General features: G+C 31.4%; 4 protein-coding genes across 5 annotated transcripts; 2 read left to right on the forward strand and 2 right to left on the reverse strand.

The window, feature by feature from the left end:
* Nucleotides 1-582: 582 nt before the first annotated feature.
* On the reverse strand, nucleotides 583-4,666 carry LOC105258410 (nucleolar protein 58). The gene is made up of 4 exons (XM_011269637.3): nucleotides 4,465-4,666; nucleotides 3,473-3,549; nucleotides 1,130-2,976; nucleotides 583-753 (listed from the first exon to the last, which is right to left on the reverse strand). Exons 1-4 carry the CDS (start codon nucleotides 4,507-4,509, stop codon nucleotides 695-697), a joined length of 2,028 nt encoding a protein of 675 aa, XP_011267939.1. The 5' UTR covers nucleotides 4,510-4,666; the 3' UTR covers nucleotides 583-694.
* A 345-nt stretch (nucleotides 4,667-5,011) lies between these two features.
* On the forward strand, nucleotides 5,012-5,967 carry LOC105258413 (NADH dehydrogenase [ubiquinone] 1 beta subcomplex subunit 3). Its single transcript, XM_011269640.2, has 2 exons — nucleotides 5,012-5,192; nucleotides 5,558-5,967. Exon 2 carries the CDS (start codon nucleotides 5,558-5,560, stop codon nucleotides 5,852-5,854), a length of 297 nt encoding a protein of 98 aa, XP_011267942.1. The 5' UTR covers nucleotides 5,012-5,192; the 3' UTR covers nucleotides 5,855-5,967.
* Nucleotides 5,968-6,019: 52 nt separating this feature from the next.
* On the reverse strand, nucleotides 6,020-10,816 carry LOC105258412 (meckelin). Its single transcript, XM_011269639.2, has 13 exons — nucleotides 10,522-10,816; nucleotides 10,288-10,449; nucleotides 9,575-9,876; nucleotides 9,240-9,434; nucleotides 8,904-9,155; nucleotides 8,678-8,832; nucleotides 8,436-8,601; nucleotides 8,076-8,360; nucleotides 7,323-7,790; nucleotides 6,968-7,236; nucleotides 6,711-6,891; nucleotides 6,319-6,529; nucleotides 6,020-6,243 (listed from the first exon to the last, which is right to left on the reverse strand). Exons 1-13 carry the CDS (start codon nucleotides 10,751-10,753, stop codon nucleotides 6,020-6,022), a joined length of 3,102 nt encoding a protein of 1,033 aa, XP_011267941.2. The 5' UTR covers nucleotides 10,754-10,816.
* A 21-nt stretch (nucleotides 10,817-10,837) lies between these two features.
* LOC105258411 lies at nucleotides 10,838-22,079 on the forward strand. 2 transcript variants are annotated; one of them, XM_025411743.1, is made up of 4 exons: nucleotides 10,838-10,974; nucleotides 15,776-15,981; nucleotides 21,282-21,475; nucleotides 21,675-22,079. In XM_025411743.1, exons 2-4 carry the CDS (start codon nucleotides 15,801-15,803, stop codon nucleotides 22,062-22,064), a joined length of 765 nt encoding a protein of 254 aa, XP_025267528.1. In that variant the 5' UTR covers nucleotides 10,838-10,974; nucleotides 15,776-15,800; the 3' UTR covers nucleotides 22,065-22,079. The 2 variants fall into 2 exon arrangements, with proteins under 2 accessions (XP_025267528.1, XP_011267940.1); XM_011269638.3 differs by lacking the exons at nucleotides 21,282-21,475; nucleotides 21,675-22,079 and adding an exon at nucleotides 18,785-20,032 and having other exon boundaries at nucleotides 10,840-10,974.
* The last annotated feature ends 72 nt before the right edge of the window (nucleotides 22,080-22,151 follow it).

Genomic DNA, 22,151 nt, shown 5'->3' on the forward strand with positions numbered 1-22,151 from the left:
TGCAAGATATTTAGTTGATTAGTTTTTGTAAATCTGTTATTAATTGTAATATCCTTCTTCATGACATAATTACACGCGGAATCTATCGTATATATAATAATCATATTGTACAATCTAATTATAGTTTATCTTTCCAGAAAAATATAAAATGGCAAAACAAAGTATATATTAATATATATACAAAACGTAATTATACTTTCAAAGCTATTGCGTAACTATTGTATAACTGCCTGCAAGTCATAAATAAATGTTAGAATAAATATTTAGTAGACTTTCACAAATATATATTTGAATATTGTGAGGTAAATAAAGTGATTCTGTTATAAAAACACTCTAGTCTTCAATTTTAATTTTTAATAAAAAATAAACAGTATATATATATATATATGTTAAAAATATATGATTACATAATTAAATATAAATACAGTAAACAAAATTAGCTAAATTCGAAATTGCTGGAGCTTATTTAATTTTATGGTCATAATAAAACACTTTTATATTTGATCGCTTATTTAAAGAAATTGCTATTGATGTTGAATTTTTGAAGAAAAATTATATTTATGAAAAAAATTATATATATTTTACATGATTCTTTAATATATATGGAGGAGAAGTGTGCATGACAGAAGAGAATATTGATATAGATCAAATCCATTATATAATTTAAAATCTAATTTTTATTTAAACAAATATCTTATTCATCTTGTTCTAATTTCTTCTTTTTATCTTTCTTCCTTTTTTTCTTCTTTTGCCCTGTAAATAAAAATTTATATTAAATCATACATTTTTACTTAAGTTAATATTTTTATATACAATTCATATGAATGAGAGATAATTTATCATAAGTTGCGATAGTAAAAGTCTTGTTAGAATAATTTTATTATAAATGTAAAAATGTATTTTAAGAGTCTTAAAAATGTACTGAAAAAAATCAATTATTATTATTATCCATTAGTGTTGGAAAATTTTAAGTATTTTTTTATATTCTTTGTATAATTTTTTTTAGTAAAATTGTATTTAAATCATTTAACAAAATTAAAAGAAAGATATTATCTATGCATTTAACAGAAAAATATTATTTACAACTAGAGTTCAATCATTCAATACTTGTTCTATTAAATTTTTGTACCTTCATTAGTTTCAGAAGTTTCATCTTTGACTGAAACGTTTGTTTCTATAGTTTCTTCAGTTTGTACCGTTGCTGTCTCTATTGTTTCAACTGATTCCTGCATCTTTTTCTTCTTCTTTTTCTTTGATACATTCAAATCCGTTTCAGTTTGCGCTTCTTGCATACCAGAAGATTCACCTGTATCTTCTGTTTTGATTTGTTTGTGATCTGTACTACGTTTCTTTTTTTTTTTCGGTGAGATATCCAAGTCTTCTTCTTCTTTTATAAACTCTTGCATATGAGATGATTCACCAGTATCTTCTGTTTTGATTTTTTTATTATCTACAAACTCTTGTATATGAGATGATTCACCAGTATCTTCTGTTTTGATTTTTTTATCTGTACTACGTTTCTTTTTTTTCTTTGGTGAAATATCCAAATCTTGTTCCGGTTCAAATTCTGTGCTACGTTTTTTCTTTTTTTTTGATGTAGCATCCATCTCCGTCTTTATTTGTTCATCTTTGACTTCTTCTTTTTGCACATCAGAAACTTCTTCTGCTTCTTCTGTTATGGGTTCTAAACTATGTTTCTTTTTCTTCTTTTTTTTAGGCACTTCTTCACTCTCGTTGTTATCAATCTCCTCAATTAATGGCCTTTTATTCGGTAAAGTTGAATCGATAGATGCTGAGTACTGCATATATTCATTCTTGCTGTGATACTTCTCGAACTTTGCCTGCGCTTTGGCAGTGCCGCTGATTCGACGTATATTACCGCTCTCGAGTAGCTGTAGTCGTGCCTCTAGTTTTGCTCTATGTTGTGTACCAAGATCTTGATAATGGTCATTTTGTTCATTAGAGTCTAATGTTAGGAATGCATCAAATCTGGTTGCTAGAGAAGCTTTCGCCGCCAGCATCCTAGATATTTTGCCTTTATTTTTATTTGACGATTGTCCGACGAGTTGAGAGTGATAAATCAAACCGTATTTGGGAGTATTCTTCTTCGACTTGAGTGCACGGAATAGCGCTTTCTCTGCGCCAAGGATTTGTAAAGTGGATGCCGGATGTTTTGCGAGATTTGTCAAAGAGCCGGCCTTCGATATTAGACGCGCGCCGACTAATTCACCGACGAGGATAGACAGATTCGGTGCCAGTGCCATCATCCTAGCATTCAAATAGCTGTTTAAATTCGCTCGATACAGGTGAAGCTCGAGTATTTCCGTGCACAAGTATAGCATATGTTCGGCATCATATTCCGAAATCTCTGAGCCCATCGAGGTCTCCGCAGCATCTTTCACTCGCTTTTCAATATCTTCCGGCAAAATATCCGATAGATCGCATGAGACAGCGTTCTCTCGTTGGCCGATTATCTGCATCGTTTTTATATACAGAATGTTGTCAGTCACAATTCTGCCCAGCTCAGGAAAATGCCAGCCGTACCATTCACGCGCTCGCATTATGTAATTGTTAAGCTCCTTGTCTATATCGTCCAGCAAACATACCGCTTGTATTACCATAGTGTCAATCTTGTCAGGCGAAAACTTCAATTTGTATCGGGAAAGACTATGTGCTAAACCCAATGCCATGGCCGACATTTCTTTCTTGGTCACATCAGTGATCAAACTATCCATTTGATTCCTGATACATCTCATCAATTCCTGTATTGCGTTATTACTGACGCAGGACACATCTAGTTTATCCTTAATAGCATGGCCCAGTCTTAAATCAGCAACCGCCAACTTTTGATGGTCAATGGGACTTTGTCTTAGTGCTTTCTTTAAAGACTTGGGTACTTTATTTTCCACAAGTGCTGTTGTAGCAGCTAATGCTTCAGTAATGTCTTCAAATTTATGAAAGTGTTCTAATTTAACTCTGTAAAATGTAAAAAATTAAAGTTGCTGATTAATACATTGTGATACAACCACCCAGCAAACATGATAACGTCTAAAATCGTCTTAGGTTGGTATTCATAGTCCGGTCTTACATTTAAGATCATCTTAAGAACTCATTCAACCAATCAAATAGCTACAATACAGTCATTGATTGGTGGAATGAGAGCTTAAGATGATCTTAAATGTAAGACTGGACTATGAATACCAGCCTTAATGACGTTATTATTATATACGTCATTAAAAGATCATTAAAAGGTCATAAAAGGTCATAAAACGTCATCAAAAGGTCTTAATAACGTTTTAATGACGTATAAAGCGTCGTCAATGAGATTTTAAAGAGACTTAAGGCGTAAGACTTAAGTCTCCTTAAAATCTCATTGTAGATACCGCATAATACCATTAAGATGTCTTTAGACATTATCATGTTTGCTGGACAACAAGATAATTATTTTGTAAAAAAAAATTATAAAAATTACATTTTACTGGCATCTTCAGGAGTTTCAAAGTCCTTGTAAAGATTTTCCGACTTAGTGAGTTTATTTTCATCCAGCAACTACAAACAAGAAAAAATAGTGCATTGAAAACTTTATGATTATAATTTTATCATCTGATACATATATAATCAAATTAAAGGACGTTAGTACAAGCCATATGTTAATATATTACAACTTGAATTAAATATTTTATTATATTATTCTTATTGCCAAGAAAAAATACGAAAGTAAATATATGAAAAGAAATATCTTGATCTTGCTTTATTTTTTTCAAATAAATTCATACATTTACAAATTTAGGGAAAACAAAATCATAAAGATTCTTTGTATTTGTATTTAATGCGTACATCTTGATCTTGCTTTGTTTTTTTCAAATAAATTCATACATTTACAAATTTAGAGAAAACAAAATCATAAAGATTCTTTGTATTTGTATTTAATGAGTACTGATTTGTTCAATTTTCAATTAAATTGGAATTTTTTTAAAATTTGTAACAAGTAACAAATTACTTCTCAATGTTAGAGATTCATGATGGTGGGTGTTTTTCAACAGGGGACACAAAGGACACAGTGGATCATTTCATCCTTGTTTATCCTGCACTCAATAAGGATGAAGTGAGTTCACTGTGTTACATTGTATCAATTCTTTTGTTGAAAAATACCTAATGAATATCCAGGATTGAAAAGTAATAGCAAAGTCGTTTAGCTGTACAAATGCATACAAATTAAACATAGCACATGTGATTAAAAAAATAAGATTAATACTACAAGTTATTGTTATTCAATATCACAAATAATGATTCATATAAAATAAATTATCTCGCTATTTTAGTTATCTATGTTATTGCGTAAATTTTCATACGATAGCCTTTCATGCGCATTATTGAATTTGCCTGATAAATGAAACATGATTACCACGTGGATTATTTAGGTTAGAAGCTTTACGCTTTTCATCAAATATCTATTTGATATACCTTGAAGATCGCGTATCCCGCCGGGGTCTCAAATAGCACCAACATGATTGCTGTTTGTTATCGTCGTTACTTGCAACTCGTTACTTTCATAAAACCAACGATCTCTCAGAGCTCACTTCAACTCAAAATTTCCATTCCGGCGCCATAAAATCTTCTTGGAGAAATAGGAAGAGTAGTCTTTATGCACGGATGAAGTAGAAAGATATATAGATGACATATTTCGCTTTGGAATAATGTTTTAAGCGCTGGGCGAGTGTCCAATCACAGATTAATAGATCCGTGAAAGCGGGCCATGACATCTCTCAGTTTTCTCTCTGTCTCTGTTAAGAGTATCAAAATCAAAGCATAATCAATATGTTCCCGTATCGATGCTTTTAATCTTTTTTAAAAAATCGAGGCTACTGACACGGAATTAATATATTGATTATATTATATGAAAAATAATATAAATATGCCTTTACAGGCGTAGACTATATATTATGTAGGTTGTCCGTCTATGTATTTTATATGTCTATGCAATAGCACTATTAATGAACGACTATGTGTGTGATTGGTGTATATTTTTAAATCTATCCAAATCCCGAAGCATATTGGCTAATCTATTGGCCAATCAGAATGAAAAGAGCAAGTTTCTCTAAAAAAAAGTACTTGACCTTCTAAATTAATTTTATCAATCACGGTAAAAGTCTATTATTGTTGGTGGAATTTAAAGACAGTTGTTTCAAAAGGTAATTATGTAATTTTAATTGAATAAATATTAATCAGGTGTTTATGTACATAGATAATAAGTAATTTTTCATAATGTAATATTAGGATAAGTTCTTTTCACTGTTGATCTCTAGTTTGCAAAATCAATAGTTACAAAAATTAACCTCCATGTAACAAACATATCAAGAATAAAATATATGATTGAAGTAGTAACACATATGAATATTATATCACCGTTTAAATTTTTCATTGATGTACAATGTGATATCAATGATGTTTAACAAGATCATTGTTGATCAACAATGACAGGAAGAAATTAATAAATAGTAATATATTATAATAGTTACAATGTAATATATGTGTGATGTATATGTATGTTCTACAGATGGGAGGTCATAAGTCCGAACCGTACAAAATACCCGATCCTAATATTTATAAGATAGAGGATGTGTCAGAATTGAAAAATGTTCAAAAAGAATTGGCCAAGAGGGGACTGAAGGATCCTTGGCTGAGAAATTATGTATGGCGCTACCAAAGTACTCAATCAGTTTTTATGCGTAACATAGTATGTTTAACTAGAGGTTGGAAACTTGGTGTACCAGCATTTTTGATAACCTTAGGTATTGAACAATATTTTGGTATTGATTATGGTCATGGACATCATGATGAAGGTCATCATTAATATCATTAATAATATAGTTTATATAATATTGTATGATTTGGAATAGTAGAAATATCTCACTGTAAAGGAGAGATTGTCAGAGCTATGAAAATAAATTGTATAGTGATCAAAAATAATAGTTGATATTTGTTTAAATAAACAATATTGTTTATATTATTGTTATGGTTACATTAGGAATCTTTTATCCAGTAACGACTTGTTGCACAGATTTCTCTTAACATTACATCTGATAGCTATCAGGAATAGTTGTGATACGAGAACAGTCGTTATGCAGGCAAAAATGTAAGAATTATACATTGCCAAAAAGAAGGCAAATACGGTGATCTCGAATGTTGCTAGTAGCCATTCGTTTCCATAAAGTATCATTTTATTGAAGGAATAATTGTTATCTGTAATAAAATTGTTTAAAATAAAAATCATTTTATTAATTTTTTTTATTATCAGAAATTGATATATTATATTACCAATATAGAAGACGGATTTATCTTTGGCATTCACAAAAAGAATGTCACATAGTTTCTCTAATATATACTGTTCTTTGATTATATAATCTTCATTTTCCGAATAATGATCCAGAAATTGCATTAGAAATAATCTCACTTTTGACCTCGTTTCTGATAATTGTTTCCAACTTTTTGAAGGTGAATTACTTCCTTTTAAAGTTCCTATGCTTCCCTGAAAAAAATTTTAATATATATTGAATGTAAAATAATTATTTACGGATATATATATAAAGAGGAAAGTGGAAACTAAATGGATTCTTGTTCTAAAAATATTACAACATAAAAATTGTATCTTTAATTCTGTTATGCTTTTTTCCATAATAATACAGATTATGTAACAATCTGAAGCATACATTATCCTTTTGTCTCATGAGTTGATCGTACAAAGATTTAAATGAATGGGTCAACGATACTATAAAAGTCTGATCGGTTGTGCCAGGTACCAGACCTCTATGTGCGCACAAGTTATCTTCCTCCTTTTTCAGGTCGTTTATCAGAGTAGGAAGATCAGTGTCCGCGAATCCATGTACTGATCTATTAAACAAGTAACAAATATCAATTACATCTTTCATCAAATGATGTTTCATTTTGCAAAACATTTTTAAATTACCTTCCATGGATGTAAAAACCATAATAATTGTGCGCTAAGACGAACACGCTAATGTTTGCGACCGAACATAAATCTACAAACTTTTGCAGTCTATTTCTGATATATCTTTCGTAAAATGTAACACGGATTAACCATTGTGCGAAATATACGAATGCGTATACAAACGTGCAAATCGCATATTGTAAGGTAAAATTATTGTCCGCTTCGGAAGATTTATCTATAGCAGTCGATTCTGGTACCGCCAGCATCCACGATTCCAAGTCGAATATCTAAAATAATACATGAACTTATCATTTCTCGGATCTTATATGCGACAGATGAATTATGCGAAAATGTTTTATGTCATGTTCGAGACCTTTAAAATACATAGAGTATAAATTGATTGCAATGCCACGTTTATTTTTCTTCTGGTTTGCAATTTGCACCATTCGTTCGCGACGAAATATGTTCTCCAAACGCTGATCGGAAAATTATGCGTATAATTATGCTCAGTTGTCTCTCGTAAGGGAGATCTCGCGAGCGAATAGACGGAAGAGAAATCCGGCGTATATTTGTCAATCGAAGAAGACTTGAACGTATCATTCGGGCTTGTGTTCTTGTTCGTTTTGTGCGATCTTCTCTTTCGCTTGGACGCGATAATGTCCGATGTTATTCTCGACGATTTGCCTTCGCCCCTCGGAAATCTATTGGAGTACAATTTTCGTAGAGAGGTATGCGGAGAATCGTACTTCGATTCGTTACGTATCGTTCTCGGTTGCTCCCAGTCGATGAAAAATATACTTAAACCCCATTGCTGATAAACAAATCCTATCATTTCTATAATCTAAGTTTGAAAGAAAATCACACAGATTAATACTATAAAAAATATTATATATATTATTATTATTATTATATATTATAATTATATTAATATTAATATTAATAATTATAATATTAATATTATATATATATATATATATATATATATATATAATTATTATTATTATTATTAAGCTCTTTTATTAATTTTTTATATATATATATTATTAAGTTTTTATGCATATATAAAATAATAGAATCTTATTTTCTTCATCAATTTCATATAATTTCAAAATATCGCGTTACTCACCTTAAAACTAAACGCTATGATAATGTATGTTTGGATTCTTTTTTCACTATCTTCATCGGGAAGTAGAATGTACGGTACTGTTTGGCCTTTATAAAAGACGAATAGATATATACACACGCTGATGCATACGAAAGTAATCATATTTCCAATCGCGCCCATAGCATAGATCAAGAACCACAATAACACTGCTATGTTGAGATTGCCATTGTAATTCCACTTGTAGTAATTCCACGCTCTGATGCTGGCAAATATCAAAGCTATTCCCGTCAAAACTCCGATAGTTATCTAAAAAAATATAAAAAGAAAGATATATAATGAATAGTGCATGGAAGGTTTCTCTTCAATGGCTATGATTTTTACCTCAACATTATAGTCTATATCATTATCCTTTAATACATATGTAACTTTGTAATCTATTACAACATCGGAGTTGTCGAGGAAATCTTGATATGTTAATTCATCGTATTCCACGATTAAAAAGGGCGCATAAATTTTGCCATGGTCTTTTCCATTTTGAACATTTACTCTGAAAATATTTATTTTATTAATTCGTATTATTTTCTTATTATTTATAGGAAGCGCTTTCTATGAAAATCACTTACAAAATAGTCAGAGATTTCATGTATCGAAGCACCGAGAGCTCTGACGCTTTCGTGAAGTTATTGTTCATAAATATTGATAATGCTTTGAAACCGCTTACATTATCGACCAAAAAAAACTTTCGCACCAGTTGTTGCTGTAAAATTTCTTTAATATTCTGCGAAAAAGGTATTTAAATTTTTGATTATTATTATAATTATCATCAAATTGTAATCCACGTAATTTTACCTGATCCGTCGATTTAACAATCACAGGCAATGCATGTATAAAAGATTTATTGTCCTCTCTAAATATCAAATAAGGTGACAGTAATTCCATTTGTGCGTTTAATAATTCAGCAGCAGTCGTTTTGCATTTCTTCTTAAAATTTACGCCAAATCTCACGTTTCTCAAAAATTGACACGGCAGAGTCGGCCTGCTCATAGATAAGAATTCACCGTTCAACGCAAATCTTGCAATTGTGAAATCCAGGATGCTGCTCTAAAAATATACAATAAAAGTTCAAGATATTAAAATTCAAGATGTACAAACAGCGTAAGATATGTGCACATTTTTATACTGTACATTATCTCCCTTTTTAAGACTGTATCTCTCGGATATTTTCGTGTCGTTCATTATTGCTATAGTATTCTGCTTACTATAAAACAACCATACAGGCGCCATAGGTGTGTGCATAAAAAACATGCAAGCTATACCGTCACTGTAAAGGGTTAAGGCGCATATATTTGACAAATGTTCACATGCTACCCTATCTTTTTTCTAAAAAAAATTATTAAGAGATTGAGTGTTATTATTATAAATACAATATTCTAATAAATTATGTAGAATTATATACAATTTAATCATTATATATATTATTTTAATATTTTGGAGGAAATTTGAGTGTTTTAATCACGTACTTTGCAGAGATGCACTGCTATTTGCAGTTCGCTTCTCAAATAATAACTGTCTACGTTTTCACTCCGAAATTTCATCAAGTATGTATTTCTGATATCTGGCCAGTCAGCGATGTCATCCTTATGCAGGCAATAATTTCGAAGTCTTATGTGCGTTGTGCTTGGACATACGCAATTAACGTGACCATTATACTCGCGACTGTCGCATGGCAGACATTTGGAACAATCGGGAGATGGATACGTATCTTGGACGCATGTTACACAAAATACATTATCCAGCAGCATGCCATTAATATTTCTGTCCACTGCAAATAATAGGAAAAAAGGTACAAAATTTAATTCATAAATAAATAAAAAATAAAATAACAAAAGACAATTATAATTATATCAATATTAATTTGTGATTAAAAAGAAATAAAGTAATTAAATACAAAATAAATTAAAAATAATGATTAAAGGGAAAATGCATTTTATGCAAATCTAAAATATTTGTTATTAAAAAATTAACTATTTCGTACAAGTAATTTAGTATAAAATTATAAAAACAAGAATAGTATTCAGTATTTGAATATTTTAACTTTTTTTGAATATGTTACATCTTTGTTACAAAAATGATAAAAGATTGCACACGAGGAATATTTCTTACATAGATCTTTTACATTTATATTTTAGATTTTTATGAAACTGCATTTTCGAAGAGAAATTATTAAGATTACATTTTATTTGGTTTGTAGAACACTTGCACGTTGCATTTGCACGCAGGATGCAATCTCCTCCATCTGCGGTCACGGTCATGTTAGGACCGCAGGTGACGCAAAGGGGGTTGCCGTTCTCGAAACCGACCGTTTTACTGAACTTGTCGCACATACATCGCAAACCTAGCAGAGAAAAACACATATGGAAATAAAATAAATAATATAATAAAATCGCGAAAAAATTAATGAACTCACGATTCGCGGCTGGTTCGAGATTCTTGCTGGTGTTGCACCGCGAGCAGGATAAAGAAACGGTATCGAAGTATTCATCATATTTACACGAACTCGGTTCCCAGTACTCGAGTACCTCATTATTCACATTGAAAGCGTTCGCGAATGTCGAGAAAAAGATCGCAATCAACGTCAGATGACGATTGTGACTACTACTTCGGGTGCAATTCATATTTGTTTGCCATGTGGTCACCATGCCGACGTAAGTATCGGTCACCCGTTATGCATCCCTACCGGGGAACTCTTCAGCTATACGACCGCAAATCCGAATTACTACCAGAAGGATAGGGATAAGTAGGGAGAGCCACGGAGAGAGTGGGAAATAATTCGAACGACGCAACGACGATGTGGGAGTCGCGCTGCTACTTTCGAGGAAACAGCATCCTGAGGGATAACACCTCGTGACAATCGTTTTAGGTAAGGGCGTCCCGATTTTCGCGCCGCGATTTTTGATTCGAGGAAAAAAAATCGATCGCGTTATCAATCAATCGTCACGCGTGCGGATATATCATGTGTACAAATTGCCAATAGTGCGGGAACACGGATCTTCTCTTTTTCGCAAATATCTGCACGTATTACAGTGTATTGCATCGATAAAACACATATTAAGATGATTTTTCTACGGATAGTTTTTCCTTTTTCTTTTCATATTTTTATTTCATATTCTTATAAAAATAAGTTATCTTAAAAATTAGTATAAATTTTTGAAATTAAAATATAATTTTTCCTGAAAAATAATTTTTGTACGAGACAATTTTACAAATGGTTTAATTTATTGAACATATATTCTATTTTGCACATATAACGAAGTTCTCTCTCTTACACAATCATGATGTAATGGAATGATCATTCGCATAGTGCAACGAAATTAACAGCATTCATCGTATGCCATTTGCGTTCCTAATCAGCTGGCATCGTTAATAGAGCGCTTAAAGATATCATTTATCATAATTAAAATTATCAGATTATAATCACGCAATTAAGCTGAACTACTTTGCAATTATATACATATATTTAATTTCATATATAAGAAATGTGCTCTTTTTTTTAACAATCAATCAAGCAAAATGTATATAATTTTTTCACGAATCTAAGTTAATCAAGCAATTTTTAATTACTATTTTGCAAATTTCATTAACATTTTCTACTTTTTTAAATATTAAAATGTATTTTTTTACAGTATTAAAATCATGTGTTTTCTAGTATAAATGATATAGATTCATAATATCATTAATTTAATAACCTAATCTAAATGATATTAATGAATTAAAAATATGATAGTGTTATGTGTGTTACTAGTATTAACATTAACAATATAAAATTTAAACATCAGTTAAATAAAAAATAACATTGCGTTTAAAAGTGTAGCTTATTTAAGAAAAACTATAGAGTCAATTATATGCGCGGAGATTATTTGGTAATCGATATCACCGTTTTTAAGTGCCGTCTGTACCAGCTAAATTTGGCAGACTTACGCAACGAGAGAGAACTAACGCGGTCTAACACCATGAGTGCCATTTCTATTAGCTAAAAATTCGATTTTGTACTTGCAATCCTTCGCAAAACATATAAAAAAATTTATATAAATTTCGGGAAATTAATAACTCATATTCGTGTAAAATAATAATTAATGCGATAATAAGCATATCTTTTATAATATTATATTAATAATTATTTATCAATTAATACCATTATTTGTTACTTAATAGTTCGCAGATTATTAATTAAAACGTTACTTACACAAATACACATGTTCATAAAACGTGTAATGATTTATTTTAATATTCGTGTAAAAATTTCGTATAAAATTTCGTTACATCTAAAATTACGAAAATATTACATGTTTACAATATTTTCTATCGCAGCTAAAAATTAATATTAGATTTATAACATATTTTTTCATTAGAAATTATTTATTGACTATTAAATTCTTATTATATTTGCAATCTTTCGTTTTTCTATATGATGCGTACAGACATCCGATACGAATTAACAAGAAGGCGGCGCAATTGGCGACGATATATTTAAGTCTAGTGGTCTAAGCGAAAATTCGGGGATTAAATAATTTATATGGAGATCTAGCGGGGTTACTGAGTCAGAATCTAAAACAGTTGGCATTATATCCGAGTAACTCATAAGCGCATTTACGTGTCCGGCTTGTCGTTGATCCATTTCACTGCCGCCGACGCTTTCTACACGAAATCGCATAAAGTGAGTTGTGGTGAATCCCGGGATAATTCATCGCTCACTCTCACTATAATAACGGGCCAAATATTTCATGTATCATTGCGGTTGTCAATAATAGCGTCATAATTTCGTTACTACTATTTGCGTGATCGTAATTCTTAATTCTTCAAAAATGCCAAGAGCCTTTAAAAAATTATTCAAACAAATTCAATTCTTCAGTGTGATTTTTTACAAATTAAAGAGAATATTAATTATATATATTACATTACTTAAATATATATAATAAATATAATATTTTGATATCTTTATTATATTTTAATATAAAAAATTTTCAGATTTGCACACTTTTTTTATATTGAGTTATATACTTAAATATTCATATTGTAACTAAATTTGAAATTAGTTTTAATAAAATCCAAGAATTTACTATGCCTTTCAATTTGTAAATGCAATCTAATTGATTTTTTTTGTTTCTGTATCTATATATTGTCACTTACAAACTAATCGCGCATATTTTATATATTTTTTATAATATCAGTTTCTTTAATTTTATTATTATTATATTTATTATTTTTAATCTTAAATTAAAACAACTTTAATTTTGTCTCTTAAACATATAGACATGTTGGTTTTAAATGCTACATACTTTTCTGAATGATCGTACGACTTGGAACGTACAAATACGATGACTACTCATCGTGCATAGTAAGATACCGAGGAAGGAGAAGACATGAACGAATGATTGAGTAATGACCCGATACGTTCTAAATCATAGCTGCTTTCCTAGCGGACGGACGCCAGACATATACAAGCCAATTAAGTCGACCAAATAATCTAATTGAAAGAAGCCAGTTATAGTTTGTCGTATTTTGGCACGTGCAATTCGACGGAAAAGCGTATTCGACCGAAGAAGGATGTATCAGTGCAGATATCATTTTCGCTGTTTATTCCGAGCTGTGAATTTATTTCCGACACGCGAGACGTAATGTTTATTTCAAACGACCATTATTATTGGATATATTTGTGTCGATGATCCGTGATATCCATGAGCCAGCAAAAATACGTATATTTTGTATATGGAATATAGATAAATGAATTTGCCAGTGTCTAAAAGCTATGATTTGTCAAAAAAGTTTCATCATTATCGTGCTGCGGTATAAAGATAAAACGTTGAAAACTAAAACGTTGAAAATTTTCACGAATTCTATTTAATTCTAATTAATTTCAGTAAAAGTCAGCATTCGAAATGCAAAGTCATATAAGTTTTACACTTATTGTTAGATCAAATTAAATAAAAAAAAATAAATAAAATAAGCGAATTTATAAATTGACTAGTTTTTATAATTTCAATTTTATTTTGTATCTTTAATTATTTAAAAAAAGGATACGCGTATATTTAAAGAGTAAAATAATAATATATATATGTGTATTTCTTTTTATCCATTAAGTTTGGATTTATTTTTAAATCTGCAAAGTAATTTTAATTAATTATAATTAAGAACTTGCCATGAAATCTCTTTGTTTAGTGTAATTGACTTTTTGGAATTTTTTCTTTACTTAAGTGCAAACACTCGAACACGAAAAATGTGTTACTATTAATTATTTACTATACCTGAACTATATCTAAGAAATTCTTTGCTTAATATAGCTCCGATAATTTAATAGTCAACAAAAATAAATTGACCGACTTATAGTGCTCTCATTAGCCTACATTCGCAATAATATATCTCTTGCTCTAATATGGCTGCACAACTTAAAAATAATTTCGAAACAAAAGATGTGAGCGGAGGCGGTCGAAGAACATTAATCTTCAACGTAGGTTGAAAATTTGCGACACAACGATGTTATTGTGTCTGTCTATTTCAAGTAAAAGTTGATTTAATCGAGAACAAACAATGTAAATAGTACCTGATGGATCTCGCCGTTCTGAGCTCCAACCTCAGAATTAGAGGCTGAAAATGCGATAATTAAAATCACACGTTGAACCATGTCTTTTACCGCGAACACAGACACAAAAGTCGGCCCTGAAGGAGAGAGTGGGCGCGCAGGGATTCACGCCTCGTATTCAGGGAGGCTGTGTTAGCCCGGGCCTCGTGTACACCGTGCCAGTTCAGTTCACGGGCACCAAATTAGACACGGGCTATTTTTGATCGGCGGTACAGTCGCTCGCTCCAGTTTGCCGACGATGACGAGCTAAACCATCAAGAGAAAATTCATCGAACTTTTGTTACACGCGGTATAGCCCGCGTCTCTTGGAAGCCACGTGGAGAACGGCGAAAGGCAAGAGAGGTTCTCGAGTGGTCACGTGGTCTTATTTCGTTATATATTTCCACGTGGATGGAATAACTGAAACATTTGTTCATATGTTAGAATTAAATTAGAACTTTATATTAATAATAACACTGACACGAAATATCAATGTCTAGATATTCAATTAACAGACATGTATCACTACATATATAAAGTTTATATGACTAAATGTAATATCTGCGGGCTACATAATATTCATTTAGTATATAACAATTAATTCGAATATTTTATAAATAATCAGTTTAATAAAAAATGTAAAAATTATTTTATAAAAAGCATACTTGATAAAAATATGATAAAGTATATAAAGAAAATAATAATTTATATAATATTTTTATAGACTATTGAATATATTATTTTATTAAAACAAAAGATAGATATTATTTTTCTCACAAAAGCAATCTGCACTCTCATTTTTAGAATAGAATTTCTAAACTAACTAATAATATGATTTGATTAATTAAAAATAATACAATTTCTCATTTTATTCTTACGTATATGTAATTTTTTATTTTCTTTTGTTGACGATTATCATATTTAATTATTTCATTTAATCTTTCTCATATTTACTATAAGAAACGATTTATCTTTAAAAAATTCTATTAATTAAAATTCGAATTATTTTGAAAATAAGGCATATTTCCATATCTTTTTTTAAATTTTACCCTCTTCTTATAATGTACATCGAAGATCACAATACAAACGTGTGTCTAATTTACAGATAACAGAAAGGCAGCCTAATCGAGATGTCGAGGCCAATCCTTAGCAGGCCGCGCACATTCATCTACGGCAGCAACTACGACAAGGGCGAGTCCTATTACAAGCCCATGGTCGATCACCTAGACCGGAAGTATAGCTCGCGGCCGTTGTTCCCGGAGCCGAGAAACTCTCTAGCCGACGAGATCGCGGCGCGCCGTAGCGACATCGGTAACCTGTTCAGTCGTTTTCCGAAGTGGTTTTAAAGGAGTGTTGCAAAAAAGACTTGCCAGATCCTCCTCGAGAGATTATCGATGAGGCTCGCGCTAAATAGAAATTCGCTATGCAAATCAAATATTTGAGAGAGAAACTCTTATTCCCCCCCTTTCCCTTCCTGTCCTCTCTCGTTCCAATTTCCACAACTCGCATGATCGATTTACTTTGCGGCGAGGTATTGTCAACTGATTACTCGCCTTGACATTCGCCTCGATTATCCTCGATCAATTTTCTGATCAGAGGAATCGTGATGCAAAATTCGAAATTAGGATGTGAATGGAGAATCGTTGCCCAGGATTTATCGCCGTTAACTGAGATCTATATTAATAAAAAGAGATGAGATACAGAAAATATATATAGTAAAAAATATTATTTTATCTAATATTTAGAGATAGGTGTAGAAGAAGAAAGCAAAATATTTATTGCCATTTAATCCTAATAGGACTTTCCCAAAATTTAAAAAAAAAATGTGTTGTATAACATATATTTATATATATCCAATATCACAATACGTTAAAAATAAATTAAATACTAGATCCAAAATATGTGAATCAAGCATTATTTTTGCATTAATCAATAATAATCAATTTATTAGAGATTAGAAAAAAATTATAAATAAATTAAAATAGATTATGATGAAGTATTGTAGCGAGAGATATGTAAATAATGAGACATTTCGCAATTTCTCTTTGAATATTATCAAGACTAAAGCTTGTTGTCCTGGTAATCAGCGAACGAGGACTTCACATTCTAACGTTTTGATTAGATTTTGATGTCACCCTTTTGCGTGCATCGGGCTTTATTGTCTTGCCTGCCGTCTATAGTTAGTTTCTTGATGTATCATCTTGTTTGAATAAACGTTTTGTTTCCTAAGTACACGTGTTTTTCCGCGATAAGTTTGGGTGGTGTGATTATTGTATGTATGTTGCGCTTGCTGCGACGATCGTCCACAAGATCAACTGGCTGTAAATCAACGCGCCAGCTTCTCAAGAATCGATTCGGGACTTACACTTCGACATCGCGGAACTTTATCTTCGCCATTGATTTTCGAACATTTACACGCATGCATATAGTCCACATATACTCATGACTCACATCGACACAGCTATAGTGAGGCGACTTATAGAGATATATTTCACATGTCCTCTTGAGTAATACGTCTGCAATAAAATTGGCAGTAATCGTTCAATTACCGACGAATAAATTTACGTCTTCGCACTTTACGTAATCGCACAAAATCAGCATGAATTATCGGTTGCAAGGAATAGTAGATTTTGTGGATTTCGATCTTATAGGATATTTCAGCAGAAAAAGAGAGAAAAAGTAAAACCAGCACTCAGTTGTCATCAGAGAAAATTAATCTTTCAGCGAAAATTAGGTCATGATTAATTTGTATTTTTTTTTTATATTATTAAGAATTGTTTAAAGATTGAAAACGATCTATCAGAAGAAACTCTTACATGGTTAAAAAATTGTAATATCTAAAGTTAGCATGATAAAAGCTCTAAGTATTTAATAATTTTATAAAATCTAATTAAATTATAACTCTAATTTTTCTGCCGAGAGGACGCGAATGCAATGTTACCTGTCACAATTATTTACTTATTTGAGACACGCTATGTTTCTAATTATCGCAAATAGTGTGATGCGGAGGATAAGCGTTACGCTTGACGTTAGATACAACTTAGTTTATTAGCATAGTCAGGCATATTAATGGAATTTTGTAGATGTGCCAGATTGTTAATGCGATGCGCATTCGAATTTATTTTTGTCAAACGACTAAAAATATGTGCAACGCACGGTATAAAATTTACTTGGCTGAATCATTGTAAGTAGAGAAGCATTGCAATGAACCGGTACAAAAACGATGCCAGTTTCTTATAAAATCTTATGAATAATAATTTCACAGGTAACAATGTAATTTCAATTTTATATAATATTTACATAAGTTTTTTTTGGCAAAATTAAATAGGTAAATTATTTTTTAATTCATAATATTTTTATCACACATATAGTAGGTAACATAGATTTCCTTTATCATAATATATATTTTTTATATATTTTATATAATTTAAAATATATAACTTATTAATCTTTTTTGTCATTATAAATTTTTATTATAATTAATGCACTTCCATTGCTGTTACATCTAACGTCAAGTTATATTTTTATTACAATTTTAAACTAATATATATATATATATATAACCAGTGCTGGAAATAAAATCTTTAATTCTGTAGAAGAAGAAAATTGAATTAAGTTGAGCGATTTATATATCAATATTTATCTATATATCGCATATAATGTGAAACATAATAATTTTAAATAAAGACATTTCAAATAAGATATTCTTTTACCTGCACCTTCCCTCGATACCATCACTGGTTATAATTCATTATCCTAGAGAATACAGTTAAAATGTGTGTTATCACACTTAACACTTAAATTATGACTTATCTTGATGTGATACAAACATAATTATTAATAATAATGAATATATTTTTAGATTACAATTTTTATTATAACTGACTTGATTAAATCGCGACATTGCGAGATTTTCCATCTTTTTCCTTTCTACCCATCATTATCTCTCATCAACTTTCATCATTTTCCATCTGAAATCGTTGACGCAACTTCGATCATTTGATATTTCGCCTCTCGGCGATATGTCCATCATCGCTCATCGTTCATCATCGCTCATTATCGCTCGTCTCTACTCGCACAAGTCAACGCTTTTTTCTGATATCGGTTTTTGCAGGAACGCGCGACCTCTCCGGTCCCCGCACCGGTTCCCTTGGCCGCGACCCTGACCTCGACCTCGACCCCCGTAATCGCGCCTCCCAACTATCGCCCTTGACCGACCCTCAGCTAGCCTTCGATGATGAGGACACCGTCTATGACAGCCGTGGACAGCGCATATCGGCGCGTCGCAGGATGGGCGATGAGTTTGCGGACGAGGTGACGGCAACGACTCGTCGTTTTCGAGCTCGAGTGGCTGCGTTGAATATCGAGGACGAGCTCGAGGCCTCTACTGCCGCGAATCAGGCGAAAAAAAGCCCCAGTGATCTCCTGGAGAACGCGATAACCGCCAGGAAGAGCGCCAAGCAGGCGATCGAGGATGTTGAAAGCACTTTTAAGAAGCGCTCAAAGCTTTTCGACGAGATCGATCGCGCCGACGAGAGTAAACCTATGTTCTCCAGGTGGACTAAACTGATCAACGAGGACGACGATCTAATATCTGCTAGCGCAGCAGCCAGCCGAGCTAAACAGACGAAGGCTCGCCTCCACGATCTCGAGTCAGAGATGGAGGAGCTCGCCGAAAGGAAAGCCAAGAGGGAACGTAGAGCGGCAGCTCTCAAAGCGTTAGTCAACGAAACTGCCGCTGATACCGATATCGTTCAACAATCGTCAACCTCAAGTCAGTTCAGTAAGAAGGTGTCGGTACGCAGTGCCGAACGAGCGGAAAAGCACGTCAATTTCTAGATGAGAAGAATCTTGCGATCTATTTTAATTTTCACGACGGTGTTTTACAGCCGTATAGATATATCCTGAAGACTTCCGTTTTGTGAGCCGTGAAAGAGAAATTTTAATATAAAGTCCGTCATGATTTTCATGCGGAGAGATTGTTTAGAAAGATTTTTTTTTGGAAAATGGAGCAGAAACTTTTAACAGTAACTTTTCTCGATTCTTATTAAATGTTTTTATCTTTTGTTAAATTATTCCTTAAATAATTGAATATATATGCCAAAAAAATTTTTTAATTATTATAAAATATATATAACATATATATTTTATGCAATAATATTTTTAATTGAAATTTTTGACTATCTGTTGCAATCTCACAATTACAATATTACGACTATAACGCTAAGACATTATTGTATTTGAATGTATGACTATAGAATTTTTTTCCAGTATATATATAACATTAAATAACGATCGTGTGCTTGCGTTCTTAGCGGTCGTGCAATTACAATGTGTCGTTAATTTATTTGTAAAAAGAACGTACACATTAGTTATATTAACATAATAGTATTTTGACAATATGTGTACCTTATATTTTTATGATATAATGCGTACGTTCGTTTTGCGAAACTCTGTAATTGTATTAATACATTAATATGCGAGGCACATCTTTCGAAAATATATTTAATCTGTCTATTTTTACATGACTAAATAATTTTATGATATTTTAAAGTAGAAAATGTATATGCAGTTTGAATTATCATAATAAATTAAATTATTTTTTTATTCACTGGAAACTATTTTTTTTATAATTGACAAACATTTATATGTAATATTTTATTTTTATTTAGATTATTTTTATATTAAATTATGATTATATAAAATTCAACGAATGAATTTAGTTGATTTTACATTAATTATATTACTCAAAATTTAATATATATATATTTTCTGGTGATATTCCTCGCATCGTGATAATTTCTCGCTTTTTTGCTCCTCGACCTTTGAGAGAGCTTAAGTGTTGATTGTTCCTAAAGAAAGAGAGATACATTTAGAAACTCTGATACATACATTTCAGAAACTCTGCAAATATTTTCACATATATACTATTATATACGCAAGAATCATATTCTGTCATAATTGCTCCGAAATATTACCATTTTTAGAGAATTATTTCTCGTTATTAGAGAGTAAACTCTGTAATACAAATTTTTGAGAACACATTTTTCAAAAGAGGCGCGACATAATCTACAAAACTTTTGCCGCATTCAACATATATGTATACTTTATCTTTCTTATTTATGAATAAATCTCGTTTGAAAACCTTTTTCGAGAAGCTGATTGATATAACTGACAATGAGTGATACATGTGTGTATTACAAATGTTTCCATGTCTCCTTTATTCTTGTTGTTTTCCTTTTATCCGCATGCAGACTTCTCTCTAGCTGTGTAAAAATTACAGGTAAGAATTTATTTTATGAAGCAAGTAAAAAATTAATAAATATAATTCTTGAAAATTATATATATTAATAGATTAATATAAATCCATCTCTCTCTAACTTTACTAAACTTTGCATATATTTTTGAAGAATATATAATATTAAATCGTGATACTGTATATATGTGTACATATATAATATAATTGGTAACTTTACACATAAATTATATATATGATAATTATTATAATATTATAAATAAATTATTTTTAAGTTGAAGAGTTGCCACAAAAAAGTAGAATTAATATTAATATCTTAACAATATAATCTTACAAGAGTCTACTAACATTTTAGGTTCCCGTAATTTATCGGGAAATCGTGACGATTTCGAAGAGCTGGACTTTCTAATCGACGGACATGGTCGACCCATTCAAGAAGATCTTTACGAGGACGATTTCGTGATAAATCATCGACGTTTTAAGGAACGCGCAGCTGCTGCATTCGAGGAAGATATGGCGGAATTGAGACGCAAAAGACGGGATATGCAGGTTGAATTAAACAAAAAATCAATAATTTGCAGTTAAAAATTAAATTTTAAAAAAGTCGAAACATTCATCGCGTAAAAGATTAATTTATTATTATAATTCAGAACATATAACTGTATCTATAATTATAGAGCAACCAATATATGAGAATACTGTCTATATTTTTTTACTATTTTTATCTAGAGGACTTACTTTCTTGTAGGATCGCATCTTTGACGTGATCGATCTAAACGCCGAGATCGAAAAAGCCAAGAACACGCTGGAGGCAGCCGATGTAGTGTTCCAACGACACGCGACCAAGTTCGACAATCAAAATAACGACGAACAGGCGCTGTCACTGACACAGAAACTTGATAGAACGCGCAAAATCGCCAACATGGAACTGATATCGGAGAAGCCAAAGAAGCCCAAAACTTTCCTAATGAAGTGGTCCAAATTGCCAGTCGAGGAATCAGAAACTGGTCAAATAGGCAGACAGCGTAGGATCAATTCACTGATTGATACTAGCGAAATTCGTGATCCGCTGGAAACTCTCGTGATGCAGCCGATGAAACGGAAATTAATAAAGAGGAAGAAAAGTGTTTCGTTTTAAGAACCGAGCGTATTCTTTATTAAATATTATAATGAATGTCTAAAATTTATCAAAATTTATATTAAAACAAGTTTGAAGAATCTTTTC

Source organism: Camponotus floridanus, unplaced genomic scaffold (assembly GCF_003227725.1).
Source record: "Camponotus floridanus strain SB8 unplaced genomic scaffold, Cflo_v7.5 scaffold43, whole genome shotgun sequence".
NCBI classification, from domain to species: domain Eukaryota; kingdom Metazoa; phylum Arthropoda; class Insecta; order Hymenoptera; family Formicidae; genus Camponotus; species Camponotus floridanus.

Excerpts from the sequence above, each read along its gene's own strand:
- LOC105258410 (XM_011269637.3), bottom strand. The coding sequence starts at position 4,509 with ATGTTGGTGCTATTTGAGACCCCGGCGGGATACGCGATCTTCAAG. Across the intron at positions 3,550-4,464 it reads CGGGATACGCGATCTTCAAG|TTGCTGGATGAAAATAAACT; the intron begins GTATATCAAATA and ends TCTTGTTTGTAG. Across the intron at positions 754-1,129 it reads AACTTCTGAAACTAATGAAG|GGCAAAAGAAGAAAAAAAGG; the intron begins GTACAAAAATTT and ends TTTTATTTACAG.
- LOC105258413 (XM_011269640.2), top strand. The coding sequence starts at position 5,558 with ATGGGAGGTCATAAGTCCGAACCGTACAAAATACCCGATCCTAATATT.
- LOC105258412 (XM_011269639.2), bottom strand. The coding sequence starts at position 10,753 with ATGGTGACCACATGGCAAACAAATATGAATTGCACCCGAAGTAGTAGT. Across the intron at positions 8,833-8,903 it reads TTGTTAAATCGACGGATCAG|AATATTAAAGAAATTTTACA; the intron begins GTAAAATTACGT and ends CCTTTTTCGCAG. Across the intron at positions 7,237-7,322 it reads ATACTCTATGTATTTTAAAG|ATATTCGACTTGGAATCGTG; the intron begins GTCTCGAACATG and ends GTATTATTTTAG.
- LOC105258411 (XM_011269638.3), top strand. The coding sequence starts at position 15,801 with ATGTCGAGGCCAATCCTTAGCAGGCCGCGCACATTCATCTACGGCAGC. Across the intron at positions 15,982-18,784 it reads GGCGCGCCGTAGCGACATCG|GAACGCGCGACCTCTCCGGT; the intron begins GTAACCTGTTCA and ends CGGTTTTTGCAG.